General features: G+C 44.9%; 1 protein-coding gene across 1 annotated transcript in view; it reads right to left on the bottom strand.

Annotated features, from left to right (window-relative positions):
* dnah6 (dynein, axonemal, heavy chain 6) overlaps positions 1 to 22,437 on the bottom strand; it is a 105,110-nt gene that overhangs the window by 12,520 nt on the left and 70,153 nt on the right. The window contains exons 54-68 of the mRNA XM_063217233.1: positions 21,920 to 22,155; positions 19,556 to 19,817; positions 18,638 to 18,761; positions 17,528 to 17,724; positions 16,499 to 16,702; positions 14,853 to 14,978; positions 13,914 to 14,078; positions 13,376 to 13,443; positions 12,042 to 12,222; positions 11,519 to 11,698; positions 5,208 to 5,441; positions 3,646 to 3,781; positions 3,164 to 3,315; positions 1,390 to 1,580; positions 244 to 404 (exon numbers count right to left, since the gene is read on the bottom strand). Of these exons, the coding sequence (XP_063073303.1) occupies positions 244 to 404; positions 1,390 to 1,580; positions 3,164 to 3,315; positions 3,646 to 3,781; positions 5,208 to 5,441; positions 11,519 to 11,698; positions 12,042 to 12,222; positions 13,376 to 13,443; positions 13,914 to 14,078; positions 14,853 to 14,978; positions 16,499 to 16,702; positions 17,528 to 17,724; positions 18,638 to 18,761; positions 19,556 to 19,817; positions 21,920 to 22,155 (2,617 nt within the window). The remainder of the gene's footprint in view (positions 1 to 243; positions 405 to 1,389; positions 1,581 to 3,163; positions 3,316 to 3,645; positions 3,782 to 5,207; positions 5,442 to 11,518; positions 11,699 to 12,041; positions 12,223 to 13,375; positions 13,444 to 13,913; positions 14,079 to 14,852; positions 14,979 to 16,498; positions 16,703 to 17,527; positions 17,725 to 18,637; positions 18,762 to 19,555; positions 19,818 to 21,919; positions 22,156 to 22,437) is intronic.

The following is a 22,437-nucleotide window of genomic DNA, read 5'->3' as shown; positions in this document are numbered from 1 at the left end:
ACGTTCTAACTGTGCGTTCTATTCCGCTAAAATGTTGATCATCTGGCGAGTCAGAAAAATGCGAACCATGTAGACGCATCTTATATCGCTAGAACATGATACTTTTAATACGCTTCAGAATCATGGATGAGTTCCTCCATGACAAGTATCCAACAGACAGCCAGAAGGCAGTTCCCTCCCTCTCTCTTTCCATCTTTCCCTCCTTCTCTCCCTAGTCTCGCTCTCTCTCTCTCTATCTCTCACCGATCTCTGAGAAGGTCTTGATGAGTTCCTCCATGGCGAGCATCCAGGAGACGGCCAGGTGACAGTTCTGCAGGAAGATCCAGTTGCCGTTCTTCATGGCCTCCAGGATCATCTTCTCAGCTATGGGGCCTTGACCCTGGCCCAGGGAGATAGACTCCACCCTGACATGAACACACACATGCAGTACAGGACAGTCAAATACATATACCAACCCTATCTCGGGCTATTCGTGAATTCCTTACGAGAAAAACAGAAAAAATCAACTGTAAGCCTCGTGGTGCCGTTACGAATAGCCTTGTTTCTCGTGGTTGGGTGACGAAAGGGGGAATTGACATTTGGGGTAGTTTGGTTCTGGGGGGAAGAATGATACGGACGGATGTCAACAATCAAGCGTGAGTGAAGGCAAACTGGAAACGACGGTGAGCAAACAAGTGATTTAGAGTTAAGGTTAGGGTTAGGTTTAGGGTTAAGGTTAGGGACAATGTTGGAGGAAGGGAGAGATGGTATGAAGCTGACACAACGACAGCGTTCCCCTCCCGGAATGCACGCTGCTCGGGTGGTCTCTCTCGCTCACTCGCTCTCTCTCGCCTTCTCTCTCACTCCCACTCTCAACGGCAGCGCGCGTTGCCCAACCACGAAAAAGGAGGCTATATGATATAATATCGTAACAGCACCACGAGGCATACAGTTGATTTTTTCGCGAGACTATGCTCCATATACAGTACGTAGCCACACATATGGAGGAGAAACACTCTGTGGAGGGGGAAAAGGCTCCTTTTTCTAACTCCTCATAGTCCACAAGAGGTGTTGTATCTTCTCATGCAGGGTAAAGGGTTACGCTAGGGAAGCAAAGTGTAAATGTTGAGACAAGCTTAACCCCTTAGCGCAGAGCCTGTGTTATAAACTTACTGTCACCAAAATGGTAATGATCAAGACTTAATGGGTTACTTAAAGGTACACTGTACAGGAAGAGGTCAAAAAAAAGGTACTGCAACTATGCTGCTCATTGAAACTGGGTTGCCTATTGCCAAATTTGATATTTTCATGAAAGCTTACTAAGTAATAAACTAATATTTCTAGTATGGCCCAAGTACAGTTATTTTTTAAGCTAAAAATTGATATTTCTGGAAAGTAAAAGGCAGTCACCTGTCCAGGTATCCGCGCTCCTTGGCGAACCTCTGGAAGGCGCCCATGGGGTCGGAGCCGGTGCTGAGGATGAAGACCAGGGGCGTGGAGGGGGACATGTTGGCATACAGGGTGGCCAAGTCCACCGGGGGGTTCTCCACAAATGTCTTGCCCAGATTCACGATCACAAACTCAGTCACCGCCAACACCACCTACAATACACACACACGGATGGATGGACGGACAGACAGGACAGACAGATAGACGCATGCACACGCACACGCGCACACACACGCACACACACACACACACACACACACACACACACACAATGACTTTGGTTGCCAGTGAGATAACAGATATCTCCAATGAATGACCTCCAACCAAAATCTTTACAGCACTCATCCATTGGTCTCTCTCTCTCCCAATGACATGAGCTTTAAATATCTTGAATGTTTAATATCTCTGGCTATGTCTTCACGGGCCAGCACAACTCTGATTCTTATCAGGCAGGCTGTCATCATGCTTTAGCGTATGTATCGCACGCTAGTGCATTCAGCGTGTTGGTCCGATGCATTTTGAAGTTAAAGCGTGCTCCTCAACGCAACGGTAAAACGCTTTCATGCACTTTTGACACGTGACGAGGTTTGCATAGTTTTCCCGCCGTGTCTGCGATTTTGTTTTGTCACAGCGCATTTACGTTACTAAACGTAAATATGCTTTGCTGTGCCCTAACCAAAACCAACCCTAAACCTAACCTGTCAGTAAAGCAATGTCTCTGCTGCTTTACTTTTGCCAAGAACAGCGAGATAAGGCAAATTTCTACCTAAATTGTGCCTAAACCAAAACCATCCCTAAACCTAACCTGTCACAGGGCGTTGTGGAGCACGCCTTAACTTGGAAATGCGTATTGGACACACGCGATAGTGGGTTCAAATCAGCGTGTCATAGATACGCCTATGCATGATGACATGTTGTATCAGGAGATAAAGCTTCATGAACTTCATTTTACTTCATGAAAGCTGTGTAGAGTGCCTGTCTGTTCAGACAGCCGAGGTTAAACAAAAATGGATTACACTTTATTTTACTGTTGGTAGGGTATTGATAGGGTATTGCAGGTTTAAATACTACCCTTACCTCTACAACTACATATCTAGCCATGGTTTAAGTGCTCTTGAGCAAGGCATCATAGCTCACACTGACCAAGCTCAAGCGGCTAAACTCTCACTGTAACCAATGCCCTGTAAATAAATGTAATGCTGTCAACACACCAAGAGCGACAAAAGCTCAGAAAGTGGCGCTAGACTACTTCAGAGCAGCAACGACACAAGAGACAAAAGCAGCACAATAGGATAGTTACAAGCTGATGGTCTGAGTGGCGTCTATGGCTGTCACTGAACGGTGTCATAGCTCATTAACATAATAATCGCAGAAGTTCAACTAGAAACTGTTGCTAATGTCTTCAAAAATGTTGCTGTCGCTTTTGTCGCTAGCTCATCTTAATAACGTGAATTGTCACTCTTGTCGCGTTCGGTGCGTTCGTGTGGTAAGTTGCTTTCAATGAAAGTATCAGCTAACGCCTCTTTTCCACTGTCGGTTTTCTGGTAGGCCTACAGCTCAACAAGGCACGACTCTGCCGATACTTTTTGCATTACAATTGAGCTGTGTCGTGTCTATTTGAAAAGCAAAAAACGGCGGCCGAGTCACGCTTTGCTCATCTATTAGGCCTACCAGAAAACCGTTAGTGGAAAAGAGGCATACAGTAAGTGTACTGTAATGTAATATAATCCGTTACCTTCTCCTCGGTGAAGCTCTTGATGAGTAAGAGTTTCTGGAAGGTGGTGAGGCACGTGCTCCAATCCACCTTGAGCGGCTGGTTCTTATCCACAGGGGGGTCGGGCAGGTAGCCCTCCCACTCTTCAGGGTTTATGTGCACCGTCACACGACCTGTACATATGTTGTGTGTGTGTGTGTGTGTGTGTGTGTGTGTGTGTGTGTGTGTGTGTGTGTGTGTGTGTGTGTGTGTGTGTGTGTGTGTGTGTGTGTGTGTGTGTGTGTGTGTGATGGATGGAACGGACGGAAGATGAAAAAAAACAAGTGTGAGAGGAGTAAACAGATCAGAAAACGCTTTTCACTTGAAGTGAACCTGAAGAAGCGCAAGTGAAACGCGTTGTTCACAAAATAAAAAAGCAGCAAAATTAAGTCCACCAGTGTGCAGTGATTCTTCCCTTTTTTCCTTGTGTATATGTGTATGTACATGTACTGTACACTACGTACCCATGGTGATGACCATTGGGTAGCAGATGAGGTCTGTCTTGAGGCCGGTGAAGGCCTCTATGCGGTCCTCCAGATCACAGCATGCCTCCCACAGCTGGTCACTCAACCACGGCACGTCTGGGGCCAGCTCTCGCTTCTACACACACAAACAGGCAAACATGCACCCGCGCACACACGCACGTACACACACACACGCACACGCACACGCACACGCACACGCACACACACACACATACATTGCTTTTCTGAAGTGGGTACAGCAGGAACATCAGGATATCCGTGGACCCTATTCACATTAATGTGGATACATATGAAAACGCATGTCATAATAATGTTTACGTTTATGCCCCCTGTACAGATCAATATGGCAAATTCGAACACAGGAAATGTATCAAATGTATCTCAAAACAACTGAAGTCAAAAAAATCTGAAAATGTTTGCTTTCTTAATGCCAGAACATTCTGAAAATAATATAAAAATAGTGTGGACGCAGATTGTTTTGACTATGATTTGACTATTTCTTGACTATTTACTGTACGTATACTGTACTGTACGTATATGTATCCGATATAGTAATGTGGTCATGGAGTCATGTATTCACCAATGAACGTTCGAAATACCAAAAAAAAAAACACCAATTTTTTTTCTCTTCATTATACAGCTGAGACGTAAACGCACTCGCTTTCGCGTGTTTGTTCACTAGCCGTATAATAAGCGGAATAATGTTTAGTCAGAGAGCTCATGGCAGCCTTTGCCCAAACATTATCCCATCCTCTGTCTTGTTTACCGTGACCGTCTCACTCTCATCTCTGAGAATCAATATCTGCTCCTCCATGGAGTCCTGGCCACCATGGCAGCAAATAAGAGAACACAATACAGATCAGATTTTAAGAGCACTCAATCAAGGGAAATTGAAAGTGAAAGCAAGTGAAAAAAAGAAAGTGAAAGTATACAAGTACAGGAGACAATACGTTTAGAATCAATCCATCCATCCCTCCCTCGCTCCACCCATTCTCTCTTCCTCCCTCCATATAATTCACCCTCTCTCTCCCTCTGTCCATAACCTACCCTCTCTCCCTCCATCCATAACCCACCCTCTCTCCCTCCATCCATATAACTCACCCTCTCTCTCTCTCTATCTCTCTCTCCATAACCTACCCTCTCTCCCTCTCTCCATATAACTCACCCTTCCTCTCTCCCTCCATAACCTACCCTCTCTCCCTAACCGGCCCTCTTTCCACCTCTCCCTCTCTCCATAACCCACCTTGTCCATGACAGCATCCCTCCTCCCAACATTCTACCTTGCATCTACCTCCATCCTTAAATCCATCTCTCCATTCCTCACTCCCTTCATCCCTCCCTCCTCACATTCTTCACTCCCTTCATCCATCTCTTCCTCCCTCCCTCCCTCTATTCATCTCTCCCTCCCTCTCTCTAATAATCCCTCTCTCCCTCCCTCCCTCTATTCATCCCTCTCTCCCTCCCTCCCTCCTCACATTCCTCACTCCCTTCATCCATCTCTCCCTCTCTCCCTCCCTCCCTCTCCTCCCTCCATGCCTCACCTTGTCCATGCCGGATGCCCCGCGCAGGAAGTACTGCCACTCGTCGTTGGTGAGCTCGCCTCGCTGCATCATGATCTCCACGCACAGCATGAAGCTGTAGATGGTCTTGTGCTGCTCGAACAGGCCCCGTGACACGTTGGTGTAGGCCGCCAGCAGCGTGCTGCTCAGCAGGATCTCCAGACGCGCAGACAGGTCGCTGTTCTTCTCAGAATCCTTGATTGTGGCGTTGAAGAGCTGTGGAGAGAGAGTGAGAGAGGGATAGAAGGATAAATGAGGAAGAGTGGATGGAGGAAGAGAGTAGAGAGGGAGAGGAGTTAACAAGGCAGCAGGATCTTCAGACGCTAGTCCAGTGGCGGAACAATTGTACACAGGGCCCCAGGGCAAACCTCCTATAGGGCCCCTCCATACAGCCAGCCATGGTCACAATAAGGCCCCCCAACACCAATACAGGAGGGCCCTTGGCCTTGGGGCAAATGCCCTGCTTGCCCCCCCAATAGCTCCACCCCTGCGCTGGTCGATGGGCCGCTGTTGATCTCCGAGACCTCAATGGCGTTGCTGAAGAGCCGGAGGAGGAGAAAGTTATACACGAAGGAAGGGGGGATGATAGTGGGGTCGTAGGCATGTGCAATTTTTCTCAGTCATTTCAAATTGGTGTTAAAGTTTGGTTTTCACTTCCAAGTTGAAGTTTAGGGTCTATAGAACAATTTGGGTTCGAGTGTGAAACACACAGATGACAAAATGGCCTGCGGGGGGCGCTCTAAAATATATAAACTCAGAGCCGTATATAGAGAAACTGCTATAACTTTTTATTAGTTTAACCAAATTTAACATATGAGGTATGTATGGGTTCAGCATTAAGAGGAGGAGCTCGTGAGCTAAGTATTTGGTTACCGGATTAAAGACACACTATGTCATAAACACACTTTTAGCCCATGGACAGCAAAATTCAGGTGGAAATGCCCTCCAAGTTGCAATGAAACATCATTTATTGTTACAATTTATCGTAAATAAAGCCTGGGATATCATTCAACTTGATTTGTTCAAAATATCCCTGAAGCACAAAGATACTTAGGATACCTATACGCAAATATGGCTGCATAAAACCTATGTGATATATAGGACCCAACTTGCAACTTTGAGTTTAGGATGTTTTTGTTTAGGAGGTTTAGGATGAGTATCAACTTTTTTCAATCAAGCCATATTCTATTCACACATAAAATCACAAAAAAAAATGTTATATCGGGAAGAAAATAAATTATTATTATTAATAATAATAATAATAATAATAATAATAATAAGACTGCATTTCCGGAGAGACAATGCTATTACTATGCTTGCGGCTTATGCACACACACACACAGAGCTGTTGTATACACACACAGAAACACGAGGGAAAGAGATAGAGGTGTGTGTGTGTGAGAGTGTGTGTGTGTGTGTGTGTGTGTGTGTGTGAGAGAGAGGTGTGTGTGTGTGTGTGTGTGTGTGTGTGTGTGTGTGTGTGTGTGTGTGTGTGTGTGTGTGTGTGTGTGTGTGTGTGTGTGTGTGTGTGTGTGTGTGTGTGTGTGTGTGTGTGTGTGTGTGTGCGTGTGTGTATGGAGATGCTTCAGGTGCCTTTCAGCAATGGGTGGGTAGGGAGAGGTAAGGGTGGGATTCAAACCTGCAACCCTCTGACAGACCAACACCCTACCCAGTAGGCCACTGCCACTTACTGTATAGAGTGGCCACAGCAGCATATTAGGCCACGGATGCCCAGGTGACAGCAGAGGTCTAAAGTTCTACAAGGCTGCATGTGTGTGTGTGTATGAATGAAGATTCTAAAGGTGACAGTTTGGCAGTCAATAGCTGAGTAATATGTGCAGCCTTATTTTTACGCTGTCATATCTCCAAAAGTTTTGCAAGTTGTCAGATGATATTGACAATGGCACAACCCTGCTCTTCATGTCAAAGCTGAGATCACTTTTCTAGGCCAAATGGTTCAGTCAAAAAATGGACATATTCAGGCCTATGCGCTGAGCTGTTCACACATTTTTTTCTAAGTGAATGGGGTCACATCATAGGGATTTTAAAACTGCTCTCTCTGAAACATTTTTAAGAGTTGGCTTATGATCTTCACACAGTTTGTATTCAGAGCCAAGACCTCTCTGACAATGCCTTTACCTAGTTGATACCTAGTTAAAAACCCCAGGACAGGTCACCTCTCACTCTAACTGCGACAGTTTGTTACATCATCATCTTGACCATTCTACCATTCATTTCAATGAGGGGGAAAACAGAGAGAAAACTGAGGAAAAACAAGTCTGGTGAACGAATGAAAGGGGGTAGGCCAGCAAAAAATACACCACCCTGAGCCCTTTTCGAGCCGTTCGTTTTGGCACTCGAACCGTGTCTCTATCTCGAACGCTGCAACGATTCAAAGCCGCCGTACTAATGAATGGCGATTCCCATAGGCCGAGGTGAATGGAAAAATGTAGAATAATAATAAACTGTTGATGAACAATTAGTATGCTTTCCCGCAAGCATACTAAATAAACTGTTGGAGAACAATTAGTATGCTTGCTGGGGGCAAGCAGAGGCCTTTGGCAAGCATACAAAATAATACTATAGGACTATTTCATACATGGTAGACACAATCATCTGCTGTTATGAGGACATCTCTGTCATCTGGGAACTGTCCATTTGTTACCAGCATAGTTGACAGGAATGAAAACCGGTCTTATTATCTGCATTTGCCAGAAATGCTTGCCAATCTGGTAACAAATGAACAGTTCCCAGATTTGGACTACACTACCAAAGATGCAGTTGCCAAAGATGTATTCCAACTAGTGGTGAAGTGCAGCTGGACTAGTACTTGTACAAATAGACTTGCCAGATCTCGGTGCAAGTGCAGGAAGGCAGAGTTAAAGTGCACACGTCTGTGCAAGTGCGCATGCAATTTTTAAGACTGACCACTGACTGTTTTTGCATCTGTTCTCTGTCATAGTTATTGTAGAGTGGAGTATTGGAATAAATGTTAGCCCTATGGTCTTCTGTTTGCTTTTTGAATGCAGGAAAAAATGATGTTCCCCATAGTATTTATCATTATTATTATTATTATTATTATTATTATTATTATTATTATTGATTTACTTTCTTCCAGATATAAAATGTTTAAGTTGTGAATAAAATGATGGCTTGATTGAAAAAAAAAAATCATAAACTCAAAGTGGCAAGTTGGGTGCTAAATATCACATAGGCTTTATGCAGCCATATTTGTGTATAGGCCATATTTGTGCAGCCATATTTGTGTATAGGTATCCTAAGTATCTGTGTGCTTCAGGGATATTCTGAACAAATCAAGTTAAGTGATAACCCAGGCTTTATTTACAATAACTTGTAACAATAAATTATGTTTAATTGCAACTTTGAGGGCATTTCCACCCTTTACCTTAAAAAAGCCCGGATTTAGCTGTCCATTGGCTAAAAGTGTGCTTATTACATAGTGTGTCTTTAATCTGGTAACCAAATACTTAGCTCACCGGTTTCTCCTCTTCATGCTGAATCCATACATACCTCATATGTTAAATTTGGTTTAACTAATCAAAAGTTATAGTGGTTTATATATTTTAGAGCGCCCCCCGCAGGCCATTTTGTTATCTGTGTGTTTGACACTCGAACTCAATTTGTTCTATACACCCTAAACTTCAACTTGGAAGTGAAAACCAAACTTTAACATCAATTTGAAATGACTGAGCCTAATACGACCCCACTATGAGGGAAGAAGATTCAGGAGGAAGAGAAGAGAAGAGAAGAGAAGAGAAGAGAAGAGAAGAGAAGAGAAGAGAAGAGAAGAGAAGAGAAGAGAAGAGAAGAGAAGAGAAGAGAAGAGAAGAGAAGAGAAGAGAAGAGAAGAGAAGAGGTACTGTAATAAAGAAATAGTATCTCTAGACGGGCAGACAGGTCACTCTTCTTCTCCAAGACCTCAAGAAGAGCTGGAGGGGTGTGGGGGGAGAGAAAGGGAGGGACAGAAAAGTTACCAACATAGTAGGATCTCCAGATGAGTGGACAGGTGTTGAAGAGGGGGGGAGAGAGAGGACAGAGGATAGTGTGTATGTGTGCATGAGGAGAGAGAGAGAGAGAGAGAGAGAGAGAGAGAGAGAGAGAGAGAGAGAGAGAGAGAGAGAGAGAGAGAGAGAGAGAGAGAGAGAGAGAGAAAGAGAGAAAGAGAGAAAGAAATAAGGAGGTGGCCATGTGAGACGCTGCTTATAAAATCTAATCATTTATCTAAATCATTGCCCACAATTACCTGTATTAGTGTACAAATATAAGTATGTCAAAAGCAGTGGTAAATGGGTTGTTCTTTCTTGTGATTATATCTGCATGATTATGAGATTAATAGCATAATTAGTTCCAGATAGTGTATCAGATAATTCGTCACTTAACTTTAAGTTGATATGACATTTTGCAACAGCATTAGTACAGAGTAGAAAACAACTCCTTTTAAACACCACAATGCGGTATAGAGAGATATTTGGCTGAAGTCTATTCGGCTAAACACAGCTCTTGCTGTTCCATGGACACAGAGCAGTAGCTAAACAGCTGGCAGAGTAAGACCCTACTGTGCTTCAAAGGTCAGTGTCCTATAGTGCATACGTCTAGTGCAGTCAAATCTGCCTCAAGTGGTGTGGGTGCTGGACCAGAAAGCAAAGTCAAAGTACAGAGACTGTGACTTTGGTGTGCTCCCAAAAAGTTTTAAATCTAAAACTTATGCTAAAACTAGAAAAATGAAACTAGTGTGTTCCATTTATATATTTAAAAAATATAAAGCTTGTGGTTTTGCTCCTGAAAAAAGGCAAAAGTTTAGTTTTCATTCTCTGAAGTACTTGAGTGAGAACTGGTTCATGGGGTCTACACACCTGCTTGAAGTACTTGAGGGAGAACTGGTATATGGGTCTACAGACCTAGCCTCACGCACCATCCTACGTACTACCGCCAAGACACTAGGCTCCGTTCTACGTCTGGTCCCTTTCTTCTGTGGAGCGATGTTGACCGGTAGGATTTGCGTCGGTGTTCTGACAAACGGTCCTACATTGTAATTTTATCCTACGGTAGGATGTTCTGTCAGACATGTCTGTTAAACGGTCCTACATCGCCATAGATAGACGTCAGACATGTTTGTTCAACAACTTATAAGTTAAATCCTGATTTTTCTGAAAATGTCCTTCCTGCTTCCTGCAATCGCGTCAGATCAAACAAAGTCCAGACCATGAATACGAAATGGAAATGGTAGTATTATGGGATGGTCAGGACTAAGGAGAGTAGAGACAGGAGGGCTTACTGACGTCATAACAGCGTAGTATGAAATGATGGCGAGGGGAGTACGGAAATGTTATTCTTCTTCTACGGTCAGTATTGGAAGCATCAGGGAAGCATGCAATGCCACTTCCGCGAGGGTCGGTGTGGAACAGGTCATAGGACAGCGTGAATGTTTGCCAGCTGTCCTTGATTGCCCCCAGCAATTACTGCTGACCAACAGCTTCAGTTAATTTAGTAGTACGGAAATTGTATCCATCGCACCCACTGACCAATGACCATGCGCAGTTTGCGGAGTTAATTTTCCATCCACTCGTGTCCTCAGGCAACGCCCCCGTACTACACCGTGGCCAATGCATTTCCCCCCGAGAGATTGTTCTTCTGTGTCGAGTTTCTTTGGTCAGGACCAAGCTACTACAGACCTGCTTGAAGTACCTAAGTGAGAACTGGTACATGGGGTCTACAGACCTAGCCAGGCCGTGCCCTCCTGGTGGCGCAACCCCTTCAGCGTTGCTACCAGTCCGGTCAAGAGCAATGCAAGTACTTTCTGAGTTCCCAAAAATATGGGAACTCCTCCCACTTTGTCGGGAAGCAAACAACCAAAAGCAAACCAAGGGAGGCAGGTCGACCTGATGGGCAGTCATGGGTAAGCGGTTAGGGCGTCAGACTTGCATCCCAGAGGTTGCCGGTTCGACTCCCGACCCGCCAGGTTGGTGGGGGGAGTAATCAACCAGTGCTCTCCCCCATCCTCCTCCATGACTGAGGTACCCTGAGCATGGTACCGTCCCACTGCACTGCTCCCCATGGGGCGCCACTGAGGGCTGCCCCCTTGCACGGGTGAAGCATAAATGCAATTTCGTTGTGTGCAGTGTTCACTTGTGTGCTGTGGAGTGCTGTGTCACAATGACAATGGGAGTTGGAGTTTCCCAATGGGCTTTCACTTTTCACTTAATTGTTCTGGTCTTGGTCAGAGCAAGTCTCAAAGAGATTTGAACGTCGATGATACTCAGGCTTCTACAGACCTGCTTGAAGTACTTGAGTGAGAACTGGTACATGGGGTCTATCTCGGAGAGGCTGGCGATGACAAAGTACATGACGGAGCCTCGCGTGGCGACGGGGCGGTATTTCTCTCGTGCCGTGTTGATCATCTCCTCCGTGGCCTCAGCCTCCTGCAGACGCATCTTGATGGCCTCCGATGTCACCTGGACAGAAACAGAGAGGCAGAAGTTCATGCACGGGCACTGCACTGGTAGGATGTTAGGGCACTGCACTGCTACAACGGGGAGGCAGGTTCGATTTCTTGAACCTCACCCGTCTCTCTCTCCCACTCACGTCCCACTCTTCACTATACTGTCCTAATAAAGGTGCAGCAAACCCCCTCCCCCCAATCCACAACAATCTTCCGATGTCTTATTGATCGGGTCCAGACTAAATATTCACATTTACGTAATCTCACATTTAGTCTGGCTTGTCAGGCCAGTCATATCCACCATCTTTGCCATAACAGAAGCGACGCCATAACACCGGTGACCTCTGCCCCCTAACCTTTGACTCCTGCAGGGTCTGCACAAGCTCCTCGTTGTCCAGGATGTTCCCCTTGGAGTGGAAGAGCAGCTTGAGGATGCGGTCCTCGATGGCCTTCAGCTGGTTGCGGTCCGCGTTGATGCGCACGATCAGCTGGCTGCGCTGCTCCTCCAGATCCGGACGCTCCAGACGCACCACGTCACTACACAAGACAGATAGACAGATAGATAGATAGATAGATAGATAGATAGATAGATAGATAGATAGATAGATAGATAGATAGATAGATAGATAGATAGATAGATAGATAGATAGATAGATAGATAGATAGATAGATAGATAGATAGATCAGGCATCAAGCATACAACTAAAGCTGGGCTTACACTGTGCGACTTTTGCCCCGATTTTGCCCCGATTTGGCACTCGCACGACTTTTTGGGAGTCGGGCTGATTTCTTGCTCAATCGCAGGTCAATCGTGAGTCTCGCATCGTGCAGTGTACATGGGGTAATGACAAGCGATTTCGCCTCACGATCGTGCAATCGCAGGGTTGCAAGAAAATCAAAGAAAATCCTGGTCGTGCCTTGTGACTGAATCGCACAGTTAAAGCAGTGCTACGACCCGATTTGACACTACAACATGCACAAGTTAATAGGGCAGTGCGATTCGCTCTTGATCGCGTCCTCATCTCCACCTCAGAGTGTCGTGTCGCACAGTCGGACCGTTTTGCTCGCATCCGACCATTGGCTCGTATAGTGTGAGGACGTGAGTCGTGAGATATGAACTTTTAGATCATGAAATTTCCTTGTGTAGTGTGAGCAGGAGCTTAATACCCACGACTGAAAATATTGCACAGTGTATGCACGGCTTTAGTTAGACGTGCATCTTTGTTAGGAATGACGAGGGTATCTAAGGAAACTATGCACATTGTCTACGGAAAATTAAATAATGATAACGTTGGCATACCAAACAAAGATTTTGGACTCGTCTAAGTTAGACGCCTGCATAGTGACGCTTCTATCTTGCTCACAAGATTCTGGTGCAGTTGGCATGGTTCCTACAACTTAACAGACAGTAATAGTTTTTTTTTTTTAAAGTACCTACCGTAACGGCAGATAAGTGGGATAAGCGCTTTCGAGGTCGATTGGTTCCACAAAGTTAATGGCTTGGCAGAGGCAACTCTGTCTCCGTGCTGCGCACTGCGCACGTTGCAGAGTTCGGCGCAGCCACCTCGCCATTAACTTTGTGGAACCGGTCACCTTGTTGGCCGTTATCCCTTACCTATGGAGCGGCAGGACTTGTGGTATAAGTCTATTACAGTTGATCATTGGGCAAGTAAAGTTATGAAATGCTAACCTCAGAAGCTGATCCTCCAGGCCAGTCTTAGTCACAGTGAAGTTGATGATGGTCACTTTGATGCAGACCTGAGGAGCAAGAACATCATCAGAAAAACACACATCATAAACACTCATCGCATCATATATATCATATACAGTAGTCTGTCTATCCCTGCCTATATCACGTTCTCTCTGTCTCTGTCTCTCACTCTCTCTCTTTCTCTTTCTGCCATATGCACACACACAGTAAAATATCCAGTGTCATTTCAACACTTAACCCCTTAGCGCAGAGCCTACAGTATGCTATACCCTTACTGTCACCAAAATTGTAATGGCTATGTCTTAAACTATTACTTAAGGCTGTCGGTAATGTCATATCAATGTTGTTATGATATTTAGTAATAGTGAGTAGGCCTGCACTAAGAGTACTCAGAGTACTTTTGGATCAATTTGACTCTAAAATATGTTAAATCAACTCTCTAAGCGTTGGAATAACACTGCATCTTTACTGTGTACACACACACACAGATGTGCACTCACACACATACTACACCCACCTCTGGCAGGTAGTGTGGATTGGCCATCTTGGTGGTCATGTAGAATCGGAAGTTCTTGTCGTAGTCTATGTCCGAGTCTCCCAGGCGGATGAGCGTCCTGCCTCCCGTTACAAACGTCTGCTTCAGCAGGATCGGCTCCAGCGCTGGGTCCAGGGTCTCTTTCAGCTACACACACAATCATAAAGGCAGACACATTACACACAGATGAAAACACACACACGAATGCGCGTGCACATGCACATGGCATGCACACACACACAAACACACACACACACACACACACACACACACACACACACACACACACACACACACACACACACACACACACACACACACACACATACACACACACACACACACACACACACACACACACACACACACACACACGCACACACACACACACACACACACACACATTGTGTTACATAATCAAATAAACCAAATGTTTCCTTTCCCAAACACAACACCAACGTATACTTTGACGTAATTACTATGGGTCAGTGTCACTTCTGACATGGTCAAGATACAGTTTACTGTAAGTCTGACTGTAAGACTATGCGGTGGAATATTCTTTTTCAGGCTTCCAGAGTGTAGTACACAAAGTTCAAGACCATTAGGGTGACCATTTCTGGCATGTGAAAATGCTGAAGTATTACCGCAATGTGAATGCCATCGTCTAACCTCCCATCCTCGCGCGCTTGTGGTCTCGTGCTTCGCTGACGCCCCGCCCGCCTTAAACAGTTAGCAACTTACTAGGTTTCCAATTGGAAATTGCATTGCAACCAAGTACGTAAGTTGCTAACTTAGATGTTGTCGAGAAACGCATCCCAGGACGGTTGGTCACCCTAAAGACCACGAGGTTTCCAGAGTGCACTGAAAGGAAACACTTGCACACAGAGGTGAAAAGTCAAGAGGTGAGAGGTGAGAGCAGACCTCCTCCAGCAGTACGGGCATGCCCATGCGGATAGCGTTCTCCAGCGTCCGCAGGAAGCCAGAGTCCGTCAGCTTGATGACCTTTAGCCCATTCACAGTCTCCTTGGAGCGGATCCACCGATTGGCCTACAGGTCAAGAGAACAGAGAACAGTAGGAATAAAGTATGTGTTATACCAGAGACGGTCTATTAGGAAGAGACGGCCAACTCCTACTTCAGCTTGTTAGAATTAGAAAAGTATTTAGTTGTACTGTACATTACATTGCATTGCGTTGTACCACGTTACATAATGCAACATAATGTCTTATACAATAGCATGTTGCAACACCATACTGCCGCATTTTTAAGGACTTCTGTTGTATGCACAGTGTAAAGGATTTTTTTAAATCATCCCTTTAGCTATATTCGTAAGACTGTATGGGTTTTTGGTGCAGAGTCAATCACAAAAACTCGTGTCAGTGTCAAATACCAAGGGAACCTAAAATCTAATACACTGCTGTAGGCCATGATCATCAAACTTCTGAAGCTTGAAAATAACCTTAGCCATTTAGACAGGGCATTATTAATTTGCTGTTAACAGCATGGCAATGACCAAGTCACAGTGCATTATTAAAGGCCCTGTGTTATGTCACAGTAGTGGAATACTATGGTAATTAACTTTTCACGAGTGACTATTACAGCGTTCCACCGCTGTAACGAAGTGCATTAGGGGCTACTACATGTTCTTACAACATACAGGGTTCCAACTAGTGTTGCACCGATACCATTTTTTGGCCCCGATACGATACCCGATACCTGGCTGTGCAGTATCGGCCGATACCGATACCATACCGATACCACCCTATTTGAAATGTATATATATGAAGGGCTGTAGTGCATACTACTTGGATGTAAAATCATTGCATGGCTTTGTCAGGCTGCTGCCTACCTGTGTGAAAAAGACAAATACAAAAAAGGAAAAAGACAAATACAAAGTGAATCGAGCAAAACTTTTTATACTTTTTAAATACCTCTATGAAATAACTAATATCAAGGCGGTTTAAGTATCATACAAGCACCTGTAAATTGTATTGGTGCCCTATTTGTTGGTACTCACCGATACCGTTACCACTATTTTAGTGCCGATCCACCGATCCACCGATCGACCGATCCACCGATACTGGTATTGGTATCGGTGCAACACTAGTTCCAACTCCAAGTCAGACTTTAAATTCCATGACTTTTCCACGAAGTTCCCTGACCATAAACAATTTCCATGACCTCCCGTAAAGAGAAATATTGATTGTTGCTTCTTTTTACCCCTGTATAGCTCTGAGATCATTATCAATTTGTGATAGCCTGGCTTTAAAATCAGCCAACTCTCTTGAATCCTGCACAAGGAGCTTCCTAAAGACTAGGAGTGTTTTAGGATACACTGTACGTTTTGCTATTACACTATTGTTGCCAATATTCCATGATATTCCCTAACAGTACGTGCAAAATGCTCAAATTCCATGACTTTCCAAAACTGGAAGAATCTCTGTGATATTCAAGGAATTCAATTCCATGACCAGAGGAAACCCTGAATAATTCTTTTGACCTTTAGAATATAATACCCGCGATGTAAGACTCTTCAGCCTTAAACACTGTTGCCATGGAAACACGCACCTGGTCCTGAGGGTCGATCATGAGTGGCCAGCGGCGCCCTCGCGTCACCAGGATACCGTTCTCCGTGGAGACGGTGTCCCGTGGCAAGCCCTCTGCGTTCCACTGGCGGATTTCGTAAGGGTCTCCCAGGATGTTGATGAGGCTGAAGTTATCGCTGATCGGGATGCCCAGCTCCTGGCAGCGTGCTATCCACTGCTCTATCAGCTACATCAGGGGACACAGAGGAATACAAGGGATCTAATGAAGTAGTCAGGCCACGCCCTCCTAGTGATACAATACCTTTGGCGTTACTTCTAGTCAGGCCTAGAGCAATGTAAATATTGTTTCTGATCTCCCGAAAAAACGGGAACTCCACCCACTTTGTTGGACACCAGTCAACCAGTAGCAAACCTAGGGAAACCTAGGGAAACCTGGGAAACGTTCATTGTTATGGACTTGGTCAGACCAAGTCTGCAAGAGATTTGAAAGTCGAAGATAATCAGGCTACTAATGAAGAGGACTTCTCTGTATCTGTGGATACAAGGTGACGTGCTATCCACTGCTCTAGTAGCTGAGCACCCAAACAAGGCGAGAAGGAAGTGGAGATAAAGACATGAAGCTCCAGGAAAATAAATTAATTAATTAAACCCCAAAAACCTTTGCACAGCCCAGATGAGGATCATTTTTGATGCTGTACCTTGTCTGTAATGGCAAGTGAAAATCAGTATTGCTATCTAGTATTACTAATCACTTTGTCATTAGTCTGTTTCTCATTTGTCATGTGTGGTTAGTGTGGTTTGTAGGGTAGTACGTTTATCCACTAATCACTAAGAGTTTCTCTATCTAATCTAACCTAATAATAGTGTAGTACCTATTACCTGTAGTGCAGTGTGAAGCCACCATTAGGGCCTCTAATCAGTACAGTATAGTACAGTATACTGTAGTATAGTATTGTATACTGTAGTATAGTATCGTATACTGTAGTATAGTATAGTACAGTCTAGTATAGTATAGTATAGTACAGTACAGAATAATAGTATAGTATGGTACCTGTTGTCTGTAGTGCGATGTGAAGGCCCCGTAGTAGGCCACGCAGGCGGCGGCTATAAAGACGTTGCCGGTGACGTTGTTGATCTCCTGCTCGAAGTAGGCGATGCTCTCCTGCCACCTCACCTGCTCGTCACCCAGCGCCGCCGTCAGCTTCCCCGAGCGGCCCAGACGAGCCTCTGTCAGCGCCATGGTCTTAGCTACGTACACGCACACACAAACATACAAACAGCCACAGACAAACAGTGCATAGACACAAAGACATACAGAGAGACAATTTATTTTAAGTAGAGAGATAATCATATTTCATTTCACACTCTCCTCTGTCAACAGGAAATACACCCCTCTTTCCATTATGTAATAATTGTCTGTGGAGCATGGTTGGGTATTAGAACTAAATCATGGCTCGGACTATCACAATGGCGCTTCTGCCACCTACAGGATCAGGTCCTGTATGTGCCATTTTTACACACAGTTGAAAAGATGACCGTCAAGGTCTTACTGCAAAAAAACCTCAGACACATAAACTCCTAAACATAGACACATAAACTCTGTAGACATCATTGGCAGTGAGCGTGACTTTTTTTTTTTTTTTGAAGATATACGTGTATTTAGTTTATTCATTTAGTTCATTCAGATATATGTGTATGCCTTTATGTAGGACAGGACAGCGAGAGAGTGTGACAGGAAATGAGTGGAAGAGAGAGAGAGAGAGGGAGGGATAGGATCGGCAAAGGACCTTGGTCCAGAATCGAACCCGGGTCGCTGGTGTAATGGTACGGTGTCTTATGGCTCATTCTTTTGAAACTCGGCTGTTGGTAGACCTGAGTTAGTTCTCCCAACGTCCGATGTAAATGCGCACTATTGCAACAGTTGGAGAAAATACTAATGTTTAGCGAATACGGAGTACACAGAAGTGCTCCGAGTTTGTGTTTCAGAACCAGTTGAGTATCCGAGGCGGAGATCAAGGTTTCCGACAACCAAGTTTCAAAAGAATGCACCAATAGCTAATTGAGTCACTGCGCTCCCTCGTAACAATTTTAATTGACATCTGTATAGGTCAATGGCAGTGAGTGAGTTAAAAGTCCAGCCAGTCTAGTCCCTCCTCCTCACCCAGTCCCTCCTTCTCGGCCACGCTGCTGTCGAACTGGTCCTGCAGCACCTTGATCTGGTCCTCCACCTCCTGCAGCTTGGCCTGCTTCTCCTGCAGGGTGGCCATTGTCGCATCCAGCTCCGCCTGCACCACAACACACACACCACACATGGCACAGACCATCACACCGTGCCAGGCCAGTATTGTACAGTATAGCAGTATACTGCATATAACATAGTATAGTATAGTATAGCCCCTTAAGACACAGCATTATAAATTAGCTGTTACCAGAATGGCAATGACCAAGTCGTAATGTATTACTAAAGGCCCTGTGCACTGTCATAGTAGTGTAGTACTATAGTAGTTAACTTTAAATGTCTATTACAGTGTGCCACAGGAGGTACGGCGTGCATTAAGGGGCTACTATAGTATAGTATAGCATAGAATAGTATAGTATAGTATAGTATTTATAGTATAGTATATCGCCCTAAAAAGGCAATGACTGACACTGACACTGAGAAAAATGCATTCAAAGCCTTGGATATTGTAGTAACTGCAAATTTAAAACGGGACACATTTGGACGATAAGGCTTTGTCACAAGATAAAGGAGGTGTAATGTAGACCATTTCAGTCTAAATTCAATTTTGACACTTGTTTGTGTATTATGGTATAGTATAGTATAGTATAGTATAGTATAGTATAGTATACAGTAGTATAGCATAGTATACTAGTATGGTATAGTACAGTATAGTATAGCACAGTCTCATAAAATATTAGCATACTGCACTGTCTTCCACTGGCGCTCTACTACCTCGTTCCGCCCAAAAGTTTTCTCATGTCTCACCACCGGCCATTGCTTCAGTTATGAATCGAACGTACGGTGCCCCCTGTATTTAGGTCAGTGGTAGTACCACCAGTACTCATCTTGGATCCTCACCTGTGCTCCAGCCAGTTTCTTCCTCTTGGGCTCGACCTCCTTGAGCACGCGGGAGTAGAGGTCCATGGCGCGCACCCACATGCACATGGAGCGGCAGGCCTTGGACACCTTCTCCACCTTCTCAGGGATGAAGTCGGGGTTCTGGATGTACTTCTGCAGCTTGCCCAGGATGGCCGACTTGATGTTTTCCTTGTCGTACTCCATCAGCTTGCGCAGGAAGTTGGAGTCGCCCAGGACCTGCTTGGCGCTGGACCAGTCCGTCCTGAGGGGAGAGAGAGAGAGAGAGAGAGTAACTTTATTAATCCCCAGGGGAAAATGAAGGTGTCAAGTGGCTTACATAGTAAATATGCCAACATGTATATTTAAAGTCACATATAATACAGTTGATAGTCAGGGAGGGAAAAAAACTACAGAAAAGAAAGCATAAAAATAATAATAAAATAAATAAATAAATAAATAAATAAATAATACATTTCAAAAAAAGGGCGAGGGGAGAGGGGAGGAGAGAGAGAGAGAGAGAGAGAGAGAGAGAGAGAGAGAGAGAGAGAGAGAGAGAGAGAGAGAGAGAGACAGGCAAAATTTGCCATTTGTTGAAAGCTGTTGAAAGGCAGGACTGGGACCAAAAAAACATATGGCATATACCGGCCCCTCTCACAGTCAAGCGTGTTAGGGGGACTGACATGATTTGGGGCTGCATGAATGCCGTCAACATTGGGAGGCTAAAATTTCACCTAAAGAAACATGCATTTCAACATGCACTGTGACTACTGATGCAAATCGTGATCTGGTGTACTAAAGCCACTGTACTATGGAGAAGGGTTAACTGTTTAATTACTCACCATCATGACAAGGTCGGGTGGCTTGGAGAGCTGAGTATCTCAAAATCTGATTGTGTTGATTATGTCTCATTGCTTTATTATGGTGTTATTATGCCTTTACAATAGCATAACTAACAGTTGTTATTATATGGTTGTGACGTCATCTGTCGAATGCTCCATTCATTTCAACGGGGCTCCCCAACGTTCGGACGTCTGTTATTTTTCGATAACGGACGGGTTGGTCTATAACAGACCGCTGTCAATGGCAACAAGACTTTTCACTGCTAAAGCGACTTTTCAACAAGACTCTAATCAGCTGCTGTGATAGACAGCACCCGTTGTCCTGGCTACCGCTGTCAATGGCAACAAGACGTTCACTGCTAAAGCCACTGGCTTGTATACAAGTCAGTGGCTAAAGCGAATGTTTCATATCACTCCGCAGGGGGTCCGGTCTTTTGTCACTCTAATCAGCTGCTGTGATAGACAACACCTGTTGTCCTGGCTAGCCTACCTAGCTGTTGCCTAGCGGTGTTCCACAACGGCACTGTTTTGTTTTGCGCAGCAACAATCTTAACATTAAATAGGTCTAAAGAAATGTCCCCGCATGTGTGAATCATTTAAGTATATCCATATAATAAGCGGGTTAACTTTCGGCGAGTCGGTCGCTTTGTGGAATAGCAGCACTTCAGAGAGAACAAGACCCCTCCGCTCCGCGTCGGGGTCTAAAGATTCTCTCTGTCGTGCTGCTATTCCACGGTAGCGACCTTCTCGCCGAACGTTAACCCTTACTTAACCTGTTAGTACACAGCATTATAAATTTACTGCTACCAGAATATGGCAATGACCAAGTCATAGTGCATTACCTAAGTTCCAGTGTTATGCCATAATAATGTAGTAATATGGTAGTTAACTTTTCAATGACTAATTACTGGTGGAATGGCTTGCATTAGGGTGCTACAAGTGACTGGTTTCCGACAAAGGGTGAGGAGTTCCCGACTTGTCTGGAGATCAGAAACAACATTTACATTGCTCTTGGCCTGACTAGAAGCAACGGCAAAGGTGTTGCGTCACTAAGAGGGCGTGGCCTGGCTATAAAAGTGCAGCTTGTGAGTGACTAACTTGGCTCCGAGGAGTATGCAGACTAGCCAGGCCGCGCCCTCCTAGTGACGCAACACCTTCGGCGTTGCAACTAGTCAGGTCAAGAGCAATGCAAGTACTTATTGAGTTCCTGAAAATACGGGAACCTTTCACTTTGTTCTGGAAGCAAACAACCATAAGCAAACCAAGGGAGACGGGTCAACCATGCCGTTTGGGAAATGATAATTGTTATGCTCTTGGTCAGACCAAGTCTCGAAGAGATTTGAACGTTGATGATAATCAGGCTATATGCAGACGGCCTCCATGACGGTCATGACAAGGTCGGGCGGCTTGGTGAAGATGCGTATCTCAAAATCTGAACTGATTACGCTTCTTAATTATGGTGTTATTATGCCTTTATAGTGGCATAACTAACAGTTGTTAAAAGCGCAGCTTGTGAGTGACTAACTTGGCTCCGAGGAGGATGCAGACGGCCTCCATGACGGTCATGACGAGGTCGGGCGGCTTGGTGAAGACGCGTATCTCAGAGATGTCTGCCTTGTCCAGGGCGTCCAGGGCCTTGTTGGCGCTGTCCAGCGCGGGAAGCGCCTCGTCCAGGTCCCGCTGGGCATCATTGGCGATGGCCTGCGTGTCCTCCGCCTTCACCTTGGCCAGGGCCTCGTCCTCCTTCACCACGCGCCGCACCTGAGGACGTGGACGGATACACACAAATGCACACATTACATTACATTACATTACATGCACGTTCTGTTTCAGTTCACATTCTGAGAGAAGCGTAATGAAATTTGGAATGCCTAATTTACCACCTGCATTCTGTTCTCCACTCAACTGTCATTTACCTGAATTAGCGCGAAAAGATAGGCACGCCTATTTAACCAGCTGCATCTCATTCTCCGCTCTGCTGTCATTTGCCGGAATTTCAGCGCACAGAAAATTTGGAACGCCCCTTAATTAAATATCCAGCAT

This window comes from Engraulis encrasicolus, chromosome 15 (assembly GCF_034702125.1).
Source record: "Engraulis encrasicolus isolate BLACKSEA-1 chromosome 15, IST_EnEncr_1.0, whole genome shotgun sequence".
NCBI lineage: Eukaryota > Metazoa > Chordata > Actinopteri > Clupeiformes > Engraulidae > Engraulis > Engraulis encrasicolus.
Note: the sequence above shows the minus strand (reverse complement) of the source record. Positions and strands in the feature narration are given on the sequence as shown.